Raw genomic sequence first — 17500 nt, forward strand, 5'->3', positions numbered from 1 at the left:
AACTGTGCGTGTCGTCTATGAGTCCGCGGACGGCTGTGCACTTTGTCCTGGCCGTATGCCTAGGTGATGGCCGGGGTGTTCTGGGACAAGGTAGCAGCCGGAAGCGGTGTTTGGCTTGTTTACTCTCGAACCAAAGCTAACGTCCAATCGCAAATAGCTCGACCTCTGGCTCTCGGAGCGAGCCAAGTGAAGAGGGATGCGTTGGTGGCGTCCAACGAAACAGGTGGCTTCAAGTACATTCCTGGAGGCCGTGAGTATTGGATCAGGTTGTGTAACTTGGTGGTGGCCGATTTAGACGATTGGTGATTAGCGAAAAGACTGTGGTGCTGAGACGCGGAGAGGATGGAACGACAGTTTGGAAGAGTATGTGGAAAGTGCTGAGGAGATGATTATGGGCAAGGGAGCTGCTGGAACCAGGAGGCAGTGGAATTGAAGGACGAAAGAAGTGTAGAGACATGGCCATCACCACCTCGTGCGCAAGAATGATCATTAGCTAACACCAGCCCCAGCCATCCTTCCCGGCACTGTCAACGACGCCACCACCTTCCCCACTCCCAACAAGTCTCACGGCTCTTACCACTGGGCGTTTGAGCGGCTCCTTTCCGCTAGTTTGATACCCATCACTGTCGGTGCCGCCGTCTCCTCGGGTAGCGCCTACGTAAGTTTTCCCCGCTTACAAAGTCCCCAGTGACAAGGTCATGTGCTAATGACGTGCTGTACAGCCCATAATGGACGGTATCCTCGCCATTTCCCTCATTGTCCACACCCATATCGGTTTCGATGCTTGCGTTGTTGATTATGTCCACCCCCGAAAGTTCCCTGTCCTTGGTCCCATCACCAAGTGGATCTTGCGAGCTGCTACCGGTTTGAGTGTTTGGGGTGTCTACGAGTTCAACACCAACGACATTGGTCTTACTGAACTCGTCAAGCGGGCTTGGACTGCCTAAGCGGGCAGGGCGCAGGAGAGAGGAGTGTAGCTGTTATTGTTCGAGTGTATGGATTAGGGTTCGCTCACACAGAGACGGATTACGGATGTCTCATTTTTCTTTCTATTTTCATTAGGATGCAGCAATCAAGATCATAAAGCAAAACATATGGGTATTCCATTGAGAGAACAGATGTCGTACAGAGTCATAGCTGATAAATTAGGTACTTTTTCGGATCACACAAGATGGTACAGGGAGACGGGTGGCTCTATCAAGTGAAACATGGAAGACGGGAAAAAGGATCATTTACTCGTCCGCGGCCGTTTGGACGACCAACTACTTTCGTCTTCCACTGGTAGTTCACCTAATGCCGTCCTGGTTTCGCTCGACGCCAGCCCAGGATTTGACGCTTCCTTAGTGGGCGACATACTGTAACGAAACGAACATCAGTTTCCCGGCGTTAAATGAATAAGTTTCATCATACTTACCTTCTCCGCTGTTCTTCCGATAATCTTTTCAGACCTCTCGCACTAGAAAATCCCTGAAATCCATCGGCAACAGGATCAATATCACAATTCTCTTCCAACCCCAACCTTGCGCCTTCCACCATAAGTTTGGTCGTTGCTCGTTTGGCAACGAAGTCAACACCGCCAGAGGGTATCCGTGGGGATTGCGGAGTACGGCCTGCTTGTTTAAAGGCGGAAGCTATGGCGTTAGCTCGAGACTGTTTCGGGGTTTGCTATACAAACATGGTTTAGCTTGGGTAAAAAAAGTATGATCGACTCGCATACTTACCTTTCCGGGAAATGCAAAACCACCTAATGGTCTCGATTTGGGGAGCACAGGTTTTGACCCAGTAGTACTCCCCGCACTTGAGCTGGGTCCTCCAGTTTGGTTGTTTTGGTTGCCCAGGACGGGCGGAGTATTGGAATGGCCAGGTTTGGGAAGGCCGTTGTTCGCCTCGGTGTGATGATTGGTGCCTTGAGGGTTGATAGTCGGTTTGAAAGCCGGATTGAATTGATGATTGGCCGGCTTGGGTGTAGTAATCTGGTTATCGGAAGCGGCTTTCGTGAGATCGGGACGTTGACGGTTCTGGTAGGCTGGCTGTTCCGGCACGGGCACAGGTTTGGGAGTCTCTGGATCCGTATTATTACTAATCGTAAATTGTCAGCTGAGAGTGTACCTAAAAAAGAAATTATTTCAAAACGCACGAATTACTAAGGTTGGGACCAGCTTGAATCGACTGATCATCTAGCTCGGCAAAGATGGAATCGCTCCCATAAAAGTCGGCAAATTCTGGGTCAAAGTTTTCGTCCAAAGCAATGGTAACATCGTCATCATGCATTTCGTTGACAGATTTTAATGGAGTAGCTGGCGCAGCAGGAGGTTGAGGTGGGATGTTTGGAGGAGGTAACATGTTATTTTGGACAGGAGCAGGTGCCTGAGGGCGAGGGGCATTATTGAGGTGAGAAGGAATGGGCGATACATGTGATGGGCCGGCAGGTGGCATAGCGGGTACACCAGCAGGCAAAAATTCTGGTCGTCGCTCGAGGGCATCACGGTTAAATCGCACCTAGAACCATGGTGAGTCTTAGAATGTTGAAACCGTCCAACAATCTTACTGGAGGGACCCTCATCTTGACCACTTCTTTCGTGTAATCTTTGTCGTACAAACAGTTGCCCAGCATATTACCAAACGACCTCAATGCTCGTTTCGTACCATCCGTGATAGCTTCCTTTTGTGCCTTCAAAGATGTGAATGGACATTCCAAAGTCTCAAATTGAACATACCTTGTCCAACGCGGCACCTCTGCCTTTCATATTATCTCCCTGTCCACACCCAACATCTTCATGGAAAGTTCCGTCTAAGAGTGTAACTCTGATGATTGCAGTGCAATTAACAGATACCCTACCGTCCTTATTGACGTCAAGCTTCAGTGATAGTCAGCACATGACCGTGATTAATACGGATACGACTTACAAAGTCGGTTGTGAGAGACACGACAGTCGTTGACCATCCGTTAAAACCAAAGACGTCATTTGCCAGCTCCACCACTGATTATTGTCAGACGACAGAGTCAGACGCTCGTTGGACACACCTTTCCAGCCCTCAATGTAGCTAATTAAAATTTACCTTTAGTTTAGCTCACACACTAGAAGAGACCTAACTCACCACAACTTGGAAGTTCCACCCGGACCTGGTCTTTGTGTGATATACTCTGGACCGAGCTTCCTTGCCAGTCTAGCTTGAATCTGATGAACTCTTTCTTCAGACCATTGACTAGCAAACCCTTGTATCGGTGTAGAAACAGGAAAGTTCTGGCGGCCCATATAGCTTGAGTCGTTTGGATCCATTTTGAGAGATCGGTTTTGCAATGTGGGTTTTTGGATGGGACGGGTGAGCCGATTGGAGAGTGCAGGTGCTGAGAAGCTTCTTTCGAGTCCTGGATTTGTCTGCTGATGTTCGAGATAGTTTTCCAAGAGCTTTGTCGAAACGCTCATAGCACGAGCCGAAAGTGGCGAAGTGCAGTGACCGGTGACGATCGAGAGTCGCTTGAGGATGCTGCTCTGTGGTGTTTCTAATAGCTTTCTTCGGATAGTAGCTGGATATTACCCGCTAGCCTTTTGACTAACTTTCACCTAGCTAGGTTGGAAGAGAACAAGACAAGAAAAAAGTTGAGAAATTGCAGGGATCTGTATTATATGGTGTTGCACGCAGTGAGAGTGGTTGACTGTGTTGTTGAACGCGTCAAAGTCAAACCGCGAATATTACGTAACTTTATTTATATCCACCCGACGCGTCCGTCGTATAAGGAGCCGCTCATTTCCGTCTCGCTCTTCCATTACCGCGTACGATTCTCTATACGTTTCTCCTGCAATGGCTACGGTTCTCCCAGAACCAGAGGGAATCCCCTGTATCCGCCCGGCTGCGTCCTACGATCCCCTCACAGAGCTCTCGAAACCATTCACAATCGACCCGGCTTCTCGATCATACAAGCACCAGTATGCCAACATCTACTTTGTGAGGTTGGTCGAGCAGCGCCCTGCTGTTGAGAAGAAGGCTACGGAAAAGTGGAAGGATGTTAAGGGTTAGTGACTGTCAATTTCTTTGCCTGCCCGTACTAACTTGGTAAAAGGCAATCCACCGCTTTTACCGCGTATCCTCAACTTGACCCGGTCACAGCTTTGCTATATCGTCGGTACAGTTTATATGGAAATGCCTCTGAAACCCAATATTCTGGAAGATATGGCTCGAGACGTAGGCCGTTTAGCCATTTTGAGTACGTTTTAAGCTGACTTGCAACAGCACTGGCTCGCTGCACCTATTCCAAGAACGAAATTCTTTTCCGCTCAAGATTCCATCCACCTTGAAGATGAGTCAGGCCGAGTGCGACTGATAGGCGATGCCATCCAGAGGGAAAGAGATAGGGAAGGAGGTGGTCTTGTGACGGGAGTGATCATGGCCGCATTGGGGATGGAAACTCCTTCCGGGGATTTCGAGGTGATCGACATATGCTTTGCAGGAATGCCCGATAAGCTTGTTCTTAACCCTGCGCCATCCAGTGCCAAAAGAAAAGGAAAAGAAAAAGTTGAAAATGACGAGGACATTGATATGCAAGAAGGTATGGGCGTTGTCCGAGCTTCAGGCCGTTGCTGACATGTCCAAAAAGATGCTAAAATTGAACTCCCAGAGAATGCAAAAACTTGGATAGCTATGGTGTCTGGTTTGTCGATCGGTACCCAAGAAGCGTCGACGGATCTCAAGGCTGAAATGTTGGTCGAATGGTTGATGGGAGAGATTGGAGGACATTCAGTTAGTAACACTGTTTGACGAACCAGATTGCCTTAACACCGGTACAGGATCAGCTGGGTGGTGGACGGATAGCGCGGTTAATCATAGCGGGTAACTCTTTAACACTTCCTGTAAAAGGTGAAGATGATAAAAAGATTGTAAGGGTAGTCATTTTCCGGGTTACTGACGTATGCTGACTTGAAACGTCAGAAACGCTTCAACTCCACCTCCAAACCCCTCTTCCCCAACCACCCGACAAAAACCCTTGCAACGCTTTTCGCCGACCTTCTTTCCTCATCTCTACCTATTCACCTTATACCCGGACCGTCCGACCCTGCGGGTGCCACTCTTCCTCAACAACCTTTGCCGAAAATCTTATTTGGAGGTAAAGCGAAAACAGAAGGACTGGAGTGTGAGACAAACCCTACATGGATGGAAGTTGGCGGAAGAAGGTATGTCTCTTTTTCCTCATTGTCATCCAGCAGAAAAAGAAAGAAAAAACTGAATCGATACAGCTTCCTTACTACCGGTGGTCAGGCAATAGATGACATTTTTAAATACGTGCCCGGCAACTCTAGACTAGGTATGACACAACGTACATTAGAATGGCGGCATATGGCACCTACAGCACCCGACACCCTGTGGATATACCCCTTCCCTGACACTGACCCTTTTATCATGAATTATCGACCGGACGTGTATATTGTTGGTAACCAACCAGAGTTTGAAACGACCATTATTGGAGGTATGACCCTTTCGTATCCCCCCTTCCTTCAGCCGATTTGAAACTAACCTAACTCTGTTATTCTGTAGATGAGGACGCTCCCACACGTCTTGTACTCCTCCCATCATTTGCCAAGACGGGCGTAATTGCTTTTGTCTGTCTCGAAACGCTGGAATGCAGGACGCTTGAATTTGAGGCGCCCATGTGGGTTGGAGAAACCATGGCTGGTGAAGCAGAGGGCGTTGATAATGAAGAAATGGAATCATAGAATCTTTAGCACGAGGCATTGTTTTGGGTCATATCATTCATTTGTAACAGGTAATATAGCTTCCTCAACTGATGCCGAGTTGGTTAGAATTGAAGAAAAAACGTATATGGATTAGCAGCTGCCTAATCTGATAATAGGAATACCGCGGTGTTCTTCAAAATCCTTTCTGCATCGGCTCCTCATTTACAACCGGGGCATGACAATGGGCATGCAATCTGATACATAAATCGTCCCAAAGGATGTAAGCCTGCTATCATATCGTGACGTTCGTGATATCAATTCTCTACAGCTACAAAATACCCTCCTTCTCTCCTTTCACATGATTACACAACCATCCTCTTCAACCGGTTTGCTCACAAATCCCATCTCCGCAAACGTCTGAGGGCCCTTCTTCTTCTTCCTCTTCTTCTCCATCGTCCCCGATATTCCTCCGCTGATCGTACTGGTTGGGCCGGAAGAGGGTATAGAAATGGATGTAGATGAAGATGCACTGAGAACAGGAAAGTCATTAACGCTTGAACTAACTGTACTCATTCGACGATGGTCAACCACCGATATCGGCCTTGGGGTGCTGCTCGACTGGCGTCCACCTCCAGTGGAGGTGGTAGAAGTGGAATGGGAAGAATATTGGTGCTCATGCATAGGAGGTCGGGAAGGGTTAATAGGAGGGTCTTGAAGGGCGTAAGAAGGTTGAGGTTGATGGGAGGAATAATTCATAGGGGGCACAGTTAATGACGATACGGGGGAAGGTGTGTGTGAGATGGGAGGTGGAGACTTAGGTAACGCCATGGGCATTTGTATTTGACTCACTTGCCCAAACTCGAGCAGTGAGTTTGTCTGGCCATAGCTAGGAAGAGGAGGAGGGTGTTGAGACTCGTAGATTTGCTGACGCACAGGTCGAGAAGATTTGTTGCGGTCAGAACGAAGTTTTGCCGTAGTGTGTTTGCGGACGAGAGTGTCATTAAGACGGGATTGGTGTTCGTTCATTGAGATGGCCGTTGGTACGGGAAGGGATAGTGCAGCAAGGCGTGTAGAGGCTTCGGCATTGCCTGCCTTTGCAGCCTGAGTACAGCGTTAGTGGATATTGGGGAAATTGAATGAGTGTGCTTACTTTTTCGTACCATTTCCTGGCTTGTTCCAGGTCGACATCTGTGCCTACGCCAATTCTGAGGTTTCGAGTCGGCACATTATTTCAACAACCTGAAATTACATGCACTTACTCATTATAGTACCCCAATGCAAAACACCCATTCGGATGACCTTTCCTAGCAGCCTTCTCCGCATACGTCTTCGCGCTACTCTCATTCTTCGGGAAATGTCCTTCCGCTCCACATAAAAACCATTTGCTTAACGCCATATCTGCTTCCATCTCCCCGTTCTGGCTTGCAAACGTGTACCAAGCAACACTAGCGATAGGATCGTATACGCAGCCCAGATCGGCGTGTTCATACATTTGGCCGAGTTTGAATTGGGCTGCGGGATAATTGAGGTAGGCGGCGCGCGCGATTGATTCGCACGCGAGATTCTGCTGGGCCAAGAGAGCGTCGGTGGGTGGAGATGTTGGAGGGATGATGAGACTCGGTGGCAAGTTGGTTTGTAGAGTGATGTCACCTGCGAGGAGCATGCCGTATACGTAGGATGCTTGGGGAAAATCGATGCTCGCAGTGTCGGATGATTGATGGAGAAAGTACAAGCCAGTGGCCGGATCTGGAAGAAAGTTGAGTTGGCCTAGCAAGTGAGCCATGCCCATTCTCTGTATTTTCTCGTTAGATGTTGCGATGCTTCACCAGTTAAGTAATGTCACTCACAAACGCACTTTCACAATCTCCTGCTTTTGCACCACGATCATAGCAGTCACCAGCCCGGTCAAGATCATTCACAGCTTCATAATCCTTGCCGAGTCTATACCATGCCCGCTTTTCGCCCTTTCTCGCAGCTCCCTCAAAGTCCTTGAACGATTGCCTCTTATCCTTTGGTAAAAGCGCTGGAGAAGCACCTGAAGAGAGCAGTTTCCCTTTCAAGTACAGGGCTAGTGAGGCATGCTCTTTGATATCGCTGTCTGAAATTGCAATCACGATGGGAGCTGCAGTATCGAGTAGACGCTGCAAGGTAATACTGAGGTGTTGACTGTCTGATGGAGGCGACGGTGGTTGTTCGAAATGGTCGGCATTGCTGGTTTGCTGCCAATATCTTTCCACCAATCTCACTACGTCTTGAGCCCAGGTAATCTGGTGTGCGTCTGTCCAACTGTCAAGTTTTGCAGAAGCATATGTAAGTGATTCGGCAGTCGGGCACGGGTGGAGTTTAATAGGATTGGTAGGTGTTGTAAGTCTGGGTGCTGGTAGCGTAGGTGTCTGTGCTTGACCAAGATATGGCTGGTTCAGTGAAGATGACCTTGGAGGAGCAGGTGCAAAACCTCCGGCCTCGGAATTGGAAAAGTTGTTTGAGGTCGTCGGCTGGGCTTCAATAGTTGCAAACGGTCTTGGATCAAAGCTTGACGTCGGAGGTGGCATAGAGCTGGTCGGTTCCGGAATAAATGTCGTCGATGGAACCTAGTCAAGAGGTTCAGCCTCAGCTCTTATCGAGACATTGACGGTGACTCACCACAGAGCCCGACACAATGTGTTCTCCCTGTAGGCTTGCTGGGATGCCGGTTGAGTAGTTCGAAGATCGATAGTCATTCTGTCGAGAATACGAGGAAGCCCCAGGACGTCCAGCCGCCTGGGATGAATGAGGAAGCAGGGTAGATTGTGGTGTAGCAAACTGTCCTGAATCGCTCATCAGAGGTATTTGAGGTGTTTCAGACATTGTCGGAAACTGCTGAGGATGAGACCAAGACGACGAGCTTGGCTGGCCATGTGACACTTCGGAAGCATAACGTGCAATGTAGGCCGTTGACGGTCTTGGAGGAGGTATCGGTGTCGCTCGGTAGTCATATGTTGATGGATAGACGGTAGAGTTCGGCCTTGGAGGTGGAAGCGGGGCACTTGAGGGGTATTGAGGAGCGTTGTATGACGGCTGGATTTTCGACATGGTGAGCTACTGATGTGGCCGGTGTAAGAGCTATCTGTGCCGGATTATGGACGGTTGCGGACGATCGCCTATGTCTGTGGAGTAGGGATAAGTATAACAGCGGATGATAAATAGAGAAAAGGATATCATCATTCTGACGTTGGTGGGATGTGCAAAGTGGAGGAATGTTTACAACACAGCACACAACGAAGTATCGCCCCTCAAAAACATCGGCCACCGCCATCCTCAGAGGCAGTGTGTCACCCGTCTTTCCATGAATTGCATTGAACATTTTTCTACTCCTTGCACGCAACCGCCTCGACTAGCAGTCTGTCTGCCCAGATCTGCTTCTCGCATGCATGATCACTACTCAGAGAAGTTGAACACCGGCGAACAATGGCTGCATGACGCGCCGAAATAAACGGCAACGCTCGTCAATTCATGAAACGGGGGACTAGCCGCAACTCACTGAATCGAAATAAAATATGATCGAGAGAGTGGTATATATCAAACTCGGCTGGAAAAGGCTCGGAACCCGGATCGACCATATGCTCGACAAGAGGCGGAATGATTCTCTGCTATTCCGTCAGTGCTCACTGCTACTACCCCCTTGAACGACAACGGCTCGCCTCCAAAAGTCTCCGCGCTATGATGGACTGAGCGACCTTCTGGAGTTTTCCCGATGCTTGGAACTCCACTACTTGACTACGACCTGTCAGATATAACCTGGCAGGAAGGAGGAAACACGTCGAACTTGAAGAGAGGAACGTCAATAAGGATTGGCTGGTCCCACATGATGGAGAGCAGTGAGAACATGCTAGGATCTGCAGCGAATGAGTTGTTCAATGGACGGCAAAGTAACAGATCTTGTCTTCTTCTTCACAATGCTGAGAGAAAGCCTTTTTAGGTGCAAGAGAATATAAACAGCAGTTGGCAGCTTTTCGCGCACAGACCGCGATGATGGCCTCTCAGCCTTTATTTTCTGCCCTCCATTACGTTTGACTCTCTAGTCATTCAGGCTACGCGTTATACTACATTGATCCATGGATGAGCACACACAATAGATTGCCGTCTCTTCCTGCCCAAAGATGACATGATATCGCGGTCTCAACTCATCTGACAACTCCTTTTTTGTCCGGTAACTTACGAAAAGATTGTTCATGTGCTGGTCAGAACTACTCAGTTCATTGAACAGCCTTCTTGATCCATCAAGATATAAGTAGAGCATGCTGTATTACTGTTGCACCCGCCTCGACCACCAATACACACTACAACGGCCGACATCAGAGTCAGACTGGAAGCACCGATTAAAGTGGGGGCTCTTCCTATAAACATGTATTGAACTTGAGAGAACGCAACGGGATGGACCTACAAAGCGTCATCAATGGTTGTAAAGACAAACTTCCATCCAAAGTCCCTATAGTCTAGTGGTTATGACGTAACATTGTGGCTGTTGAGGCGCCTGTTCGATTCAGGCTAGGGACATGCCTTTTTGATGGGTTTTTTTTTCGGCAGACTCTTTTTCCGACGCGAGAGGAGCCAAACTGCTTTTTACGCTATGACGGCGCCGAGGCGCTCGATTTTGTTTTCTTTTCCATTCGCTTCATGCGTCTTTCATTCTGCCTCGGGGACTTGAAGGATATCATTTGCCTAGGCCAGATTTACACTCTGCTCATGTAGTAGGCATGGGTAAGAGCAATGGTTGGAGATCCGACAATAGTCTTGTTGGGTTTCATTCGGACATGATCCGATCGAGCGATATCTTTATCTTTCGTTATTCTTTTCTTCTGCTTTACGTTTACTCAAAAGCAGCAGCTCGGCCCACGATCACACCAAGCGCAGACAACCCTTCTTAACAGTTTGGATCTGACTGCGATCCCGAACTCGACTGTTCCGAGGTCTTCCTGAGCGTTTTTATCCAGCAGCATTGGCTAGAGAGACATAACTATAAGGACAGGCGCGACGATCGAAGCGGTGCCTGAACCTATCAAGCTCAGCTATCGAGTGAAGCAGTGGATCACTGCAATACCTCGGATCTGGGGATTATTACTCACTTCTCACCAGTACGAAATCAATATCAAACGTCAAGTCTTCCAATCTGATAGGAATTGAGTATGGTCTGACAGTTGCAAATAGAAGAGGAGGACCAGAATCTTACTTTACTGCTGAGCTTGATAAGCTCACCAGACTGGATTCAGCTATGGACTAATGAGCTAATGCGCTCGGGATAGAGATGCCTCAGAACTAAGTTTACTCCACGAGCCAAGGTAGCCCACGAGATTGAGTCGACGCGCGTAAGTACGCCCTCGTACCCTGCATTGAGCTGAGAACCGGCGGAAACAGCGCTTTCATTGCTCACTACTGGATCTTGTCTACCATCTCAAGTGCAGCTGAACCCTAACGCAGCTCCCCGATTTCCTGACACTAGCCATGCTCATTATGACCTCTGTAGGGTTCACGCATAATGGAGGGAAGGAACGCGACTTGGTCATGTTCCTCCTACGCGCGCCGATCTTTTGGGGAGACTTCGTTTGACAGCACTCCGTGCAATCGATTAATACCTCCCAAATTCCTGTCCAATTTCTCTTTGTTTTTTCATCTTTCCATATCCCCATCTTATACTAACACAGCCGAATGTCAAACTCGCAGATTATCAAGACATCTGAGCGCCAAACCAGGATTAAGTAAGTCTTCTTTCCTCAACCGTGATCGCGTGGTCGCGAGCTGACTACGTGCAACTTCTCCAGCTGGTCGAAAGACCCGCAGCTTACCGTCAAGCTATTGAAACTAATTTCTCATAATCCTGCATGGAAAAAAGCTTGCTTCGGCAATAGAGACGCTGGCATGACGCATATTTGGACTGTTTACAGAGACGTAGCGCTCCAATTCTTCGCGGGCAGCGAGTGGATGAAGGGTGCCATTTCCAAGGGTCTCGTTGTTCAAGACGACCAAGGTAGATTCATTGCCACTAATAAATGGACGTCCCAGACCAACAATCCCGTCCAAACTAGAATCACTTCGTGAGTGGTACTTGTCTAATATCTTGTCTCGACTGCCCTGCTGACGCCTCGTGATAGTTTGAAGAACTCTTTCAGAGAGAATGAGTTTGAGACCAAGCATCGGATCCGCCGCTCGTGGAAGGAGTGGGATGATATTCTTGAGAACGATAGGCGTCGTGAGTCATAAACCATTTGCCTTGTACTTTGCTGATGCTATGATTCAGATCGTTTAAAGGCCAAGTTCCCGTATTATTTCCTTCTTTTGGAACTGATGGTACCTCCGCCTTCCGAGGATGAGGTTGATGAGCTTGAAGACGACGATGATTACAGCATCATCCCGCCTCTAAAGATAAAGGAAGAAGTCCAGGAGGAAATTAACGAACTGGAAGATGACGGTTGTCCCATGTCCGGGGAAAAGTTCAAGGCGAAGAAACCTGATTTATCTACCGTCAACGGAGATCGTTACACGCGGTACGAGGAGAAAGAAGAAGCCATTGAAAATTGCACCAACCTCTCTCAGGATACCGAGCTTACCGGTACTGAGGATGTCGATGAGATGACGCACGAAGAAAATCAGCTCGAAAGTGATCGTCGAAAAGAGCAAATTGATGAGGGGATCGATGAGCTGAAAGATGACGATGTCGAGTTTCATAGTGAAACGGCGGAGAAAAAGACTGATCCGGCAATCCGTACCACATCTCCTGAAACAGCTGAAGTGCCTTCTCACAATCTTTCTCCTCAGTCAAGTCTATCATCCTCTTGCCCCCTCCCGGTATTGTCATCCGAAAATAGTGTGTCCGTCCTTGACTCCTCACTGATTGCGACCTCTCCTCCAACCGACATCCAAACCTGCACTTTTCAATCCATATCCTCTGCATCTTCTTCCTCTGCCGCCAAGCAAACAAATATTATCCATGCTTCGCCATCCGCGCCACTTCTATCTTCGTCGGTTAGCAACGCAACATCCTCCACGCCGAAATGGCCATTATTTCGTCTCAAGCGCGTTGATAGCTGGACACCTCCCAAACGCCCTCTTGCATCATCGCATTCTACTACCGTCGCTAAGAAGACCAAACTCGATCAGTCCATTGAAGGACTGAATTCAGGAAGAGATCTTGTGGGTATTCCATCTGAGCCTTTATCGGACGCCTCATCCTCTGTGGAGATTGCCAGAGTGCAGCCTGAAGTGGTAAACCCAAGTTCAGATGCTTTAAGCACTCTTCAAAACAATATCCCTGCCCATTCTCAGTCATCACTTCAACCCCATACTAAAACTGTCATCGATATTCCTCCGAAGAATGGCTTCCCTTCTCCTGCTGCTGGCTGTTCTACCTGGCATTTTGTCCGGTTTACACGACATGTCACTCCCAGTGTCCCCATTGACCTGGTCAGTTCGAACCAGGATTTAAAACAAGCTACAGAGGTCAAAACCCATAGCGACACCTCCTCTTGCCTCGTTTCCCCTTCCTCGACGGAGGAGCGAAGCGCTCAACAAGCACGGGATAAGAGCAAAGGAAAAGAACACATCAATGTTCGAGAAAGGAAGAAGCCTCGAAATTTCCCCCAACAACAGCTTAGACCTATACCCAGCGTCCCCAAAAGTAAGGATCCCTTCCATTTGAATTGGGATCCAAAGGAGCACGGGATTTTAAGGCGGGAAGGACACTATAAAGATCTAGATTTCCTATTGCGCGAAAAGTCGCAGAACAATATCAGGGCAATCATAAAGTCCTCTGCGGCAGATTACTTCCATGCTCAGCCTGAATATGTTTATGAAGAGTGCTCAAACGGTTGGAAAGCTTTGAGATGTAGGAGTCATCGACAGCGATATCGTATACGATGCAGAGTGGAGCTTTTATCGTATTACCTGAAAGAAAATGACCAAATCCAGTATGTCAGGAATCCTACTGATTGCTGAAGTAGGTTGGGCTAACGACAATCTAAGCTACTACTCCAAAAATACTAAGTTGAACGTAATGGAGGGATATTTCATGTACATAACATATCGCTTCAAAGACGACCCTATCCTAGCGCGGTTGGCTAAAACTGCTGCATATGCTGGAGCGTAAGTTGATGATTTGCTAGGGTTCATTATCTATCAGCACTAATTCCTGGCCTTGGTGCCCCTTTATAGTAAAGTGTACATGTGCAGAACGCCCTATGACCACGAGAAGCTTTATGCTGAATATGCTTCCAAGAATAAGCATTTACCTGTACAAAAGATAGAAGTTATTGGCTTGGTTGACGAGAAACAGCCATACCTTCCTCAACCGGTTCGGGGTACAGAACGTTGGAACATATTACAGTTTGGACTTGCACTCCTTGGTGCAATTGAGCAACATTTTGGTTTATTTAAGGATACAGCAGACATATGTATTCGACAGTAAGCTTTTCCATGAATTCAATTATCCTGGGGGCTAATAAGGACGATACAGCCCCTCCAGATGCGGAGAGAAGATGGCTGTCTTCATTGACCGCGATACGGTATCGACATCCATTTTTAACCAGCTGCAGCGTATTTTCTGCAGCGAGTCCATGTGAGTGCCATTTTTCGACAGAAATGCAAATGGACAACCCATAAGCTGATCCACGTTGTTTCCACAATCAGCGCAAGAATGGATTCGCTTCAGGAACTGCAGCAATGCGACGGTCCGTACAACGAATTTTTCTTCATAACGAATGACGCTCGAGCGTTCAACGGAATTGGTGTGCCGGGTCTTGTGTCCCGTCAGGTCAAGGTGAAGCGACCAATCCAGTTCGTTGAAATTTACCGCATCTATCGGAACCGAGAACGGTCTCGACAGGAGGCCGCGAAACGGGATGGAGGCTGGAGAGCACATCATGAGTTGCGAGGCGACAGGCAGATTGAATAGATGGAGCTCCAGATTGGTCGTCGGAAATACTCAAAGAAAATGAAGATCTATGTATTCTATCCGGTGAAGTTTTCATGAAAGGATATCAGGGCGGGTGTGTACTGGCAGGGAGTTGCTTGGATAGGTATAATTCACTACAATTCCCATTTTTTCTTAAGGAAAAAAGCTGAAGAAGACTGTCGCAAGTCTATATGCACGTAAGAAGATAAATGTGTACGTATGTGTGACAACACGCATGAGCGAGGTTGAGAATATCTTCCTTCGAATGGTTAGGGCATATTTCGGAATCGATTGATGATGGAGTGAGGGTGAGATTGGAGGTATCTACTCCACATCCTGCTGAGTAGATAGATGTTCCTGGAAGAGAAAAATACATTGGTGCAACGGGACCGATATCACGCAGCGCGGAGAAGTTGAGATCGTTTCGCGCAGTGAAGTCCTTGGGCTTAGCTGGTTTGAAATCTCCAGTCAGTTAACCTAATGTGATCTAAGAACGGCGTGACCAAAGAGTAGTAGTTGGGATCAGCCATGGCTGGTGACAGAAGAACAAGGCGTAAGCCATGGAATTACATTCTGGTTCGTAAATCGCGTTCCTAGAAAATAAACCACCCACAAGCGGGTAATGGTTCAATATGTATCCAGGCTCAGACTGCCGTAGGAGTTGCATAGGGAGTGAGTTGAACCTAGCAGCTACAAGGCCATAAACTGGTAGGATATCTGCATATGCATGAGAAGAAGTGAGAGAGATATGTGGCATGAATGTACAACTACATATGTCCTACCACAGTTATCTTCATTCAGTATTTCCGAACTTCTTCTCACCACTACTGCATCCAGTTTGCTGTTACTCCAAAACTCTCCGAGTCTCTAGGATCGTAAACAAGGTCGTATATGTCGTTGCTAATGATGAATGATTTATCTAATATTGATATTGCTTTCCCTGCTATAGCTACTGTTCCCCCACGCTTAGCGCTGTTGAGGGAAGAACCATGATTCTGTTCAGTCATGGTCAGCCATCTCCCAATCCTAAAGATCATCACAAGACGAGACTCACGTCGTTTCCCGCTAGGACTTTCTTCCTGCTTCCCACCTCCCATAATGCCTTGGATACCTCCCACAACGCCTGTTTGCGCACCGCCACCGCCGCGGAGAGGTTTGGCGATACGGCCATGAGCATAAGTAGCATTCTGCTTGGCTTGGGCTGATCCAGAACAAGTCAGCTAATGATCACCTGAATGTGGCAACGAGGGCACAGACCTTCCGCGAGCTTCTCTCTGAAAAGCTGAATTTGCTGCTCGTACTTTTGGTTCTTTTGCGCCAATCTCTGATCAGCATTGCTTAGAGCCGCCTCCAAGTTTTGAATCCTGTCGTTACGAGACATGAGCTTGCGCTGAGACTCGGCGACTTCCTTCTTGAAGCTTGTGTTCTGCTCGACGAGCTGTTTCTGGACGGCGCTAAGTTGCTCCAAATTGTGTTCGAGGAATTCGAGTTTGCGTTGTTGGGCGCGAGAGTTGGCAGAGCGGGCGATAATTTTATACTGCTCCCGGACTTCATCAAGCTGCATTTCAAGTTCCACCACCTACAGTTTCGTCAGCAAAGCCATCATGACAAAAGAAAAATATGGACTGACCTTTTCACATCGGTTCTGCAAATCTTTCATCAAACTCTTCTTCACCATCTCGAACTCTGCATACTGAATCTCATGCGCCTTTCTAGCCCGCTCGAGTTCCTTGGCAGAACTAGCAAATGTCTCTCCATCTGTACCATTCGTAGCAGCCGTCAACGCACGATTAAGTTCTTCATTGGATAGCTTATAACTTTCGACAGTGCTCTGCAACCGTCTGACATCTTCTGTTCGGGATTCAACATGATCGGAAAGCGTGGAGATTTCACTTCGGAGAAGCTCTTCACGAGATGAATATTTGGTTTCAAGAGAAGACTTGATTTCAGCAAGAGAAAGGCCTTGGTCGGATGCAGTTTTGTCTGTGTTGTCCGTTAGCATATATATAAGACAGGGGCCTAAGCACTCACCAAGAAGCTCCTCGAAAGCCGCATCTCTTTTTTCCAACATTTTTTCTAACTCGCTCCTCCTCTTCACTTGCATATCCTGTTCCTCACAGGCCAACCTCAACCTCTCCTGCAGGCCTCTCATGGCATCCTGACTCTCCGCCAAGCTCATTCGAATCAACTCTCGGGTCTGTGATGTAAGTTTGTCCTTCCTCTCCGCATCTGAAGTTTCCTCAAACTCTCTCAAGACCGTTCGAAGCTTCTCAGAAGAGGAATCAAGAGTCCCCCCCAAATCGATCTTGCTCATCATCTCATTCAACATCTCTTGCTTCCTCTTCTCCTTCTCCTCTTCCTTTTCTCTCGTTTGAGCATGTTTGAGGTTTTCGATTTCTGCCTTTTGATCCTCAATATCCTTTTGGAGTTCGGCTATTTTCTCTTTATAAGAGTCAAGAGTAATGGTAGCGTCTTTGGCTTCGGATTCGAGGCGCGCAGAGGAGATACGAAGTTCGTTCAGTTCAGAAGACAAGGTCTTATTTTCTTGAGAGATGGCGGATTCCTGGTCTTTGAAGTATGCTATCTCTTCCCTGAGGTCTGCAAGGAGCTTTTCTTGAGCAGCGAGGGCAGATTCCTATACGCTTGTCAGTACCAATCTTTTTTTCAGACGAACAAAGGATTCGCGCTCACCTTCTCCGCAAGCTGATCACTCAATTCATTCTCTCGCTTCAAGAATTCTTCCCTCTCATCCTTATCTAGACTCAAACTAAACGTCGACGGCGTGTCAGGCCTACTTCCGTCAACTGCGCTCAGTGTTCCACCAGGTGTAGTAGCCCGACTAGCGGAGCTCGAGCTAGGAGTTGGCAGAGCAGGAGAAGCCACTGCCCTCTTGGCGGCGCTGGCG

The 17500-nt window shown here is 48.0% G+C and overlaps 6 protein-coding genes and 1 non-coding gene across 7 annotated transcripts in view; 4 read left to right on the forward strand and 3 right to left on the reverse strand.

Moving 5' to 3' along the window:
- The window catches only part of CNBB4910 (hypothetical protein), a gene marked incomplete at both ends in the record, with an annotated part of 1022 nt that extends 75 nt beyond the window's left edge, over positions 1-947 (forward strand). The window contains 4 exons of the mRNA XM_771870.1: positions 1-4; positions 158-250; positions 510-658; positions 723-947. The exon at positions 1-4 is cut by the window's left edge and continues 75 nt beyond it. Coding sequence (XP_776963.1) covers positions 1-4; positions 158-250; positions 510-658; positions 723-947 — 471 coding nt within the window. The remainder of the gene's footprint in view (positions 5-157; positions 251-509; positions 659-722) is intronic.
- Positions 948-1228: 281 nt separating this feature from the next.
- CNBB4920 (hypothetical protein) lies at positions 1229-3428 on the reverse strand (the record flags this gene model as incomplete). Its single annotated transcript, XM_771871.1, has 9 exons — positions 1229-1355; positions 1415-1665; positions 1722-2079; positions 2138-2499; positions 2549-2671; positions 2718-2858; positions 2908-2981; positions 3026-3045; positions 3100-3428. The coding sequence occupies 9 exons, from the start codon at positions 3426-3428 to the stop codon at positions 1229-1231; spliced, it is 1785 nt and encodes a 594-aa protein (XP_776964.1).
- Positions 3429-3804: 376 nt separating this feature from the next.
- Positions 3805-5711, forward strand: CNBB4930 (hypothetical protein; the record flags this gene model as incomplete). Its single annotated transcript, XM_771872.1, has 8 exons — positions 3805-4015; positions 4064-4185; positions 4234-4549; positions 4598-4740; positions 4788-4877; positions 4930-5171; positions 5235-5464; positions 5533-5711. The coding sequence occupies 8 exons, from the start codon at positions 3805-3807 to the stop codon at positions 5709-5711; spliced, it is 1533 nt and encodes a 510-aa protein (XP_776965.1).
- A 315-nt stretch (positions 5712-6026) lies between these two features.
- CNBB4940 (hypothetical protein) lies at positions 6027-8519 on the reverse strand (the record flags this gene model as incomplete). The annotated part of the gene is made up of 5 exons (XM_771873.1): positions 6027-6773; positions 6823-6877; positions 6932-7473; positions 7520-8263; positions 8316-8519. 5 exons carry the CDS (start codon positions 8517-8519, stop codon positions 6027-6029), a joined length of 2292 nt encoding a protein of 763 aa, XP_776966.1.
- A 1617-nt stretch (positions 8520-10136) lies between these two features.
- CNBBt030 lies at positions 10137-10208 on the forward strand. The gene has a single exon. It is a non-coding gene; the product is annotated as a tRNA-His (tRNA).
- Positions 10209-11357: 1149 nt separating this feature from the next.
- Positions 11358-14595, forward strand: CNBB4950 (hypothetical protein; the record flags this gene model as incomplete). The annotated part of the gene is made up of 8 exons (XM_771874.1): positions 11358-11407; positions 11594-11743; positions 11801-11898; positions 11947-13612; positions 13668-13787; positions 13857-14105; positions 14158-14259; positions 14331-14595. 8 exons carry the CDS (start codon positions 11358-11360, stop codon positions 14593-14595), a joined length of 2700 nt encoding a protein of 899 aa, XP_776967.1.
- Positions 14596-15561: 966 nt separating this feature from the next.
- CNBB4960 (hypothetical protein) overlaps positions 15562-17500 on the reverse strand; it is a gene marked incomplete at both ends in the record, with an annotated part of 3565 nt that continues 1626 nt past the window's right edge. Inside the window, 6 exons of the mRNA XM_771875.1 lie at positions 15562-15590; positions 15650-15796; positions 15853-16174; positions 16226-16578; positions 16627-17230; positions 17287-17500. The exon at positions 17287-17500 is cut by the window's right edge and continues 365 nt beyond it. Of these exons, the coding sequence (XP_776968.1) occupies positions 15562-15590; positions 15650-15796; positions 15853-16174; positions 16226-16578; positions 16627-17230; positions 17287-17500 (1669 nt within the window). The remainder of the gene's footprint in view (positions 15591-15649; positions 15797-15852; positions 16175-16225; positions 16579-16626; positions 17231-17286) is intronic.

This window comes from Cryptococcus neoformans, chromosome 2 (genome assembly GCF_000149385.1).
Source record: "Cryptococcus neoformans var. neoformans B-3501A chromosome 2, whole genome shotgun sequence".
Taxonomy (NCBI): Eukaryota; Fungi; Basidiomycota; class Tremellomycetes; order Tremellales; family Cryptococcaceae; genus Cryptococcus; species Cryptococcus deneoformans.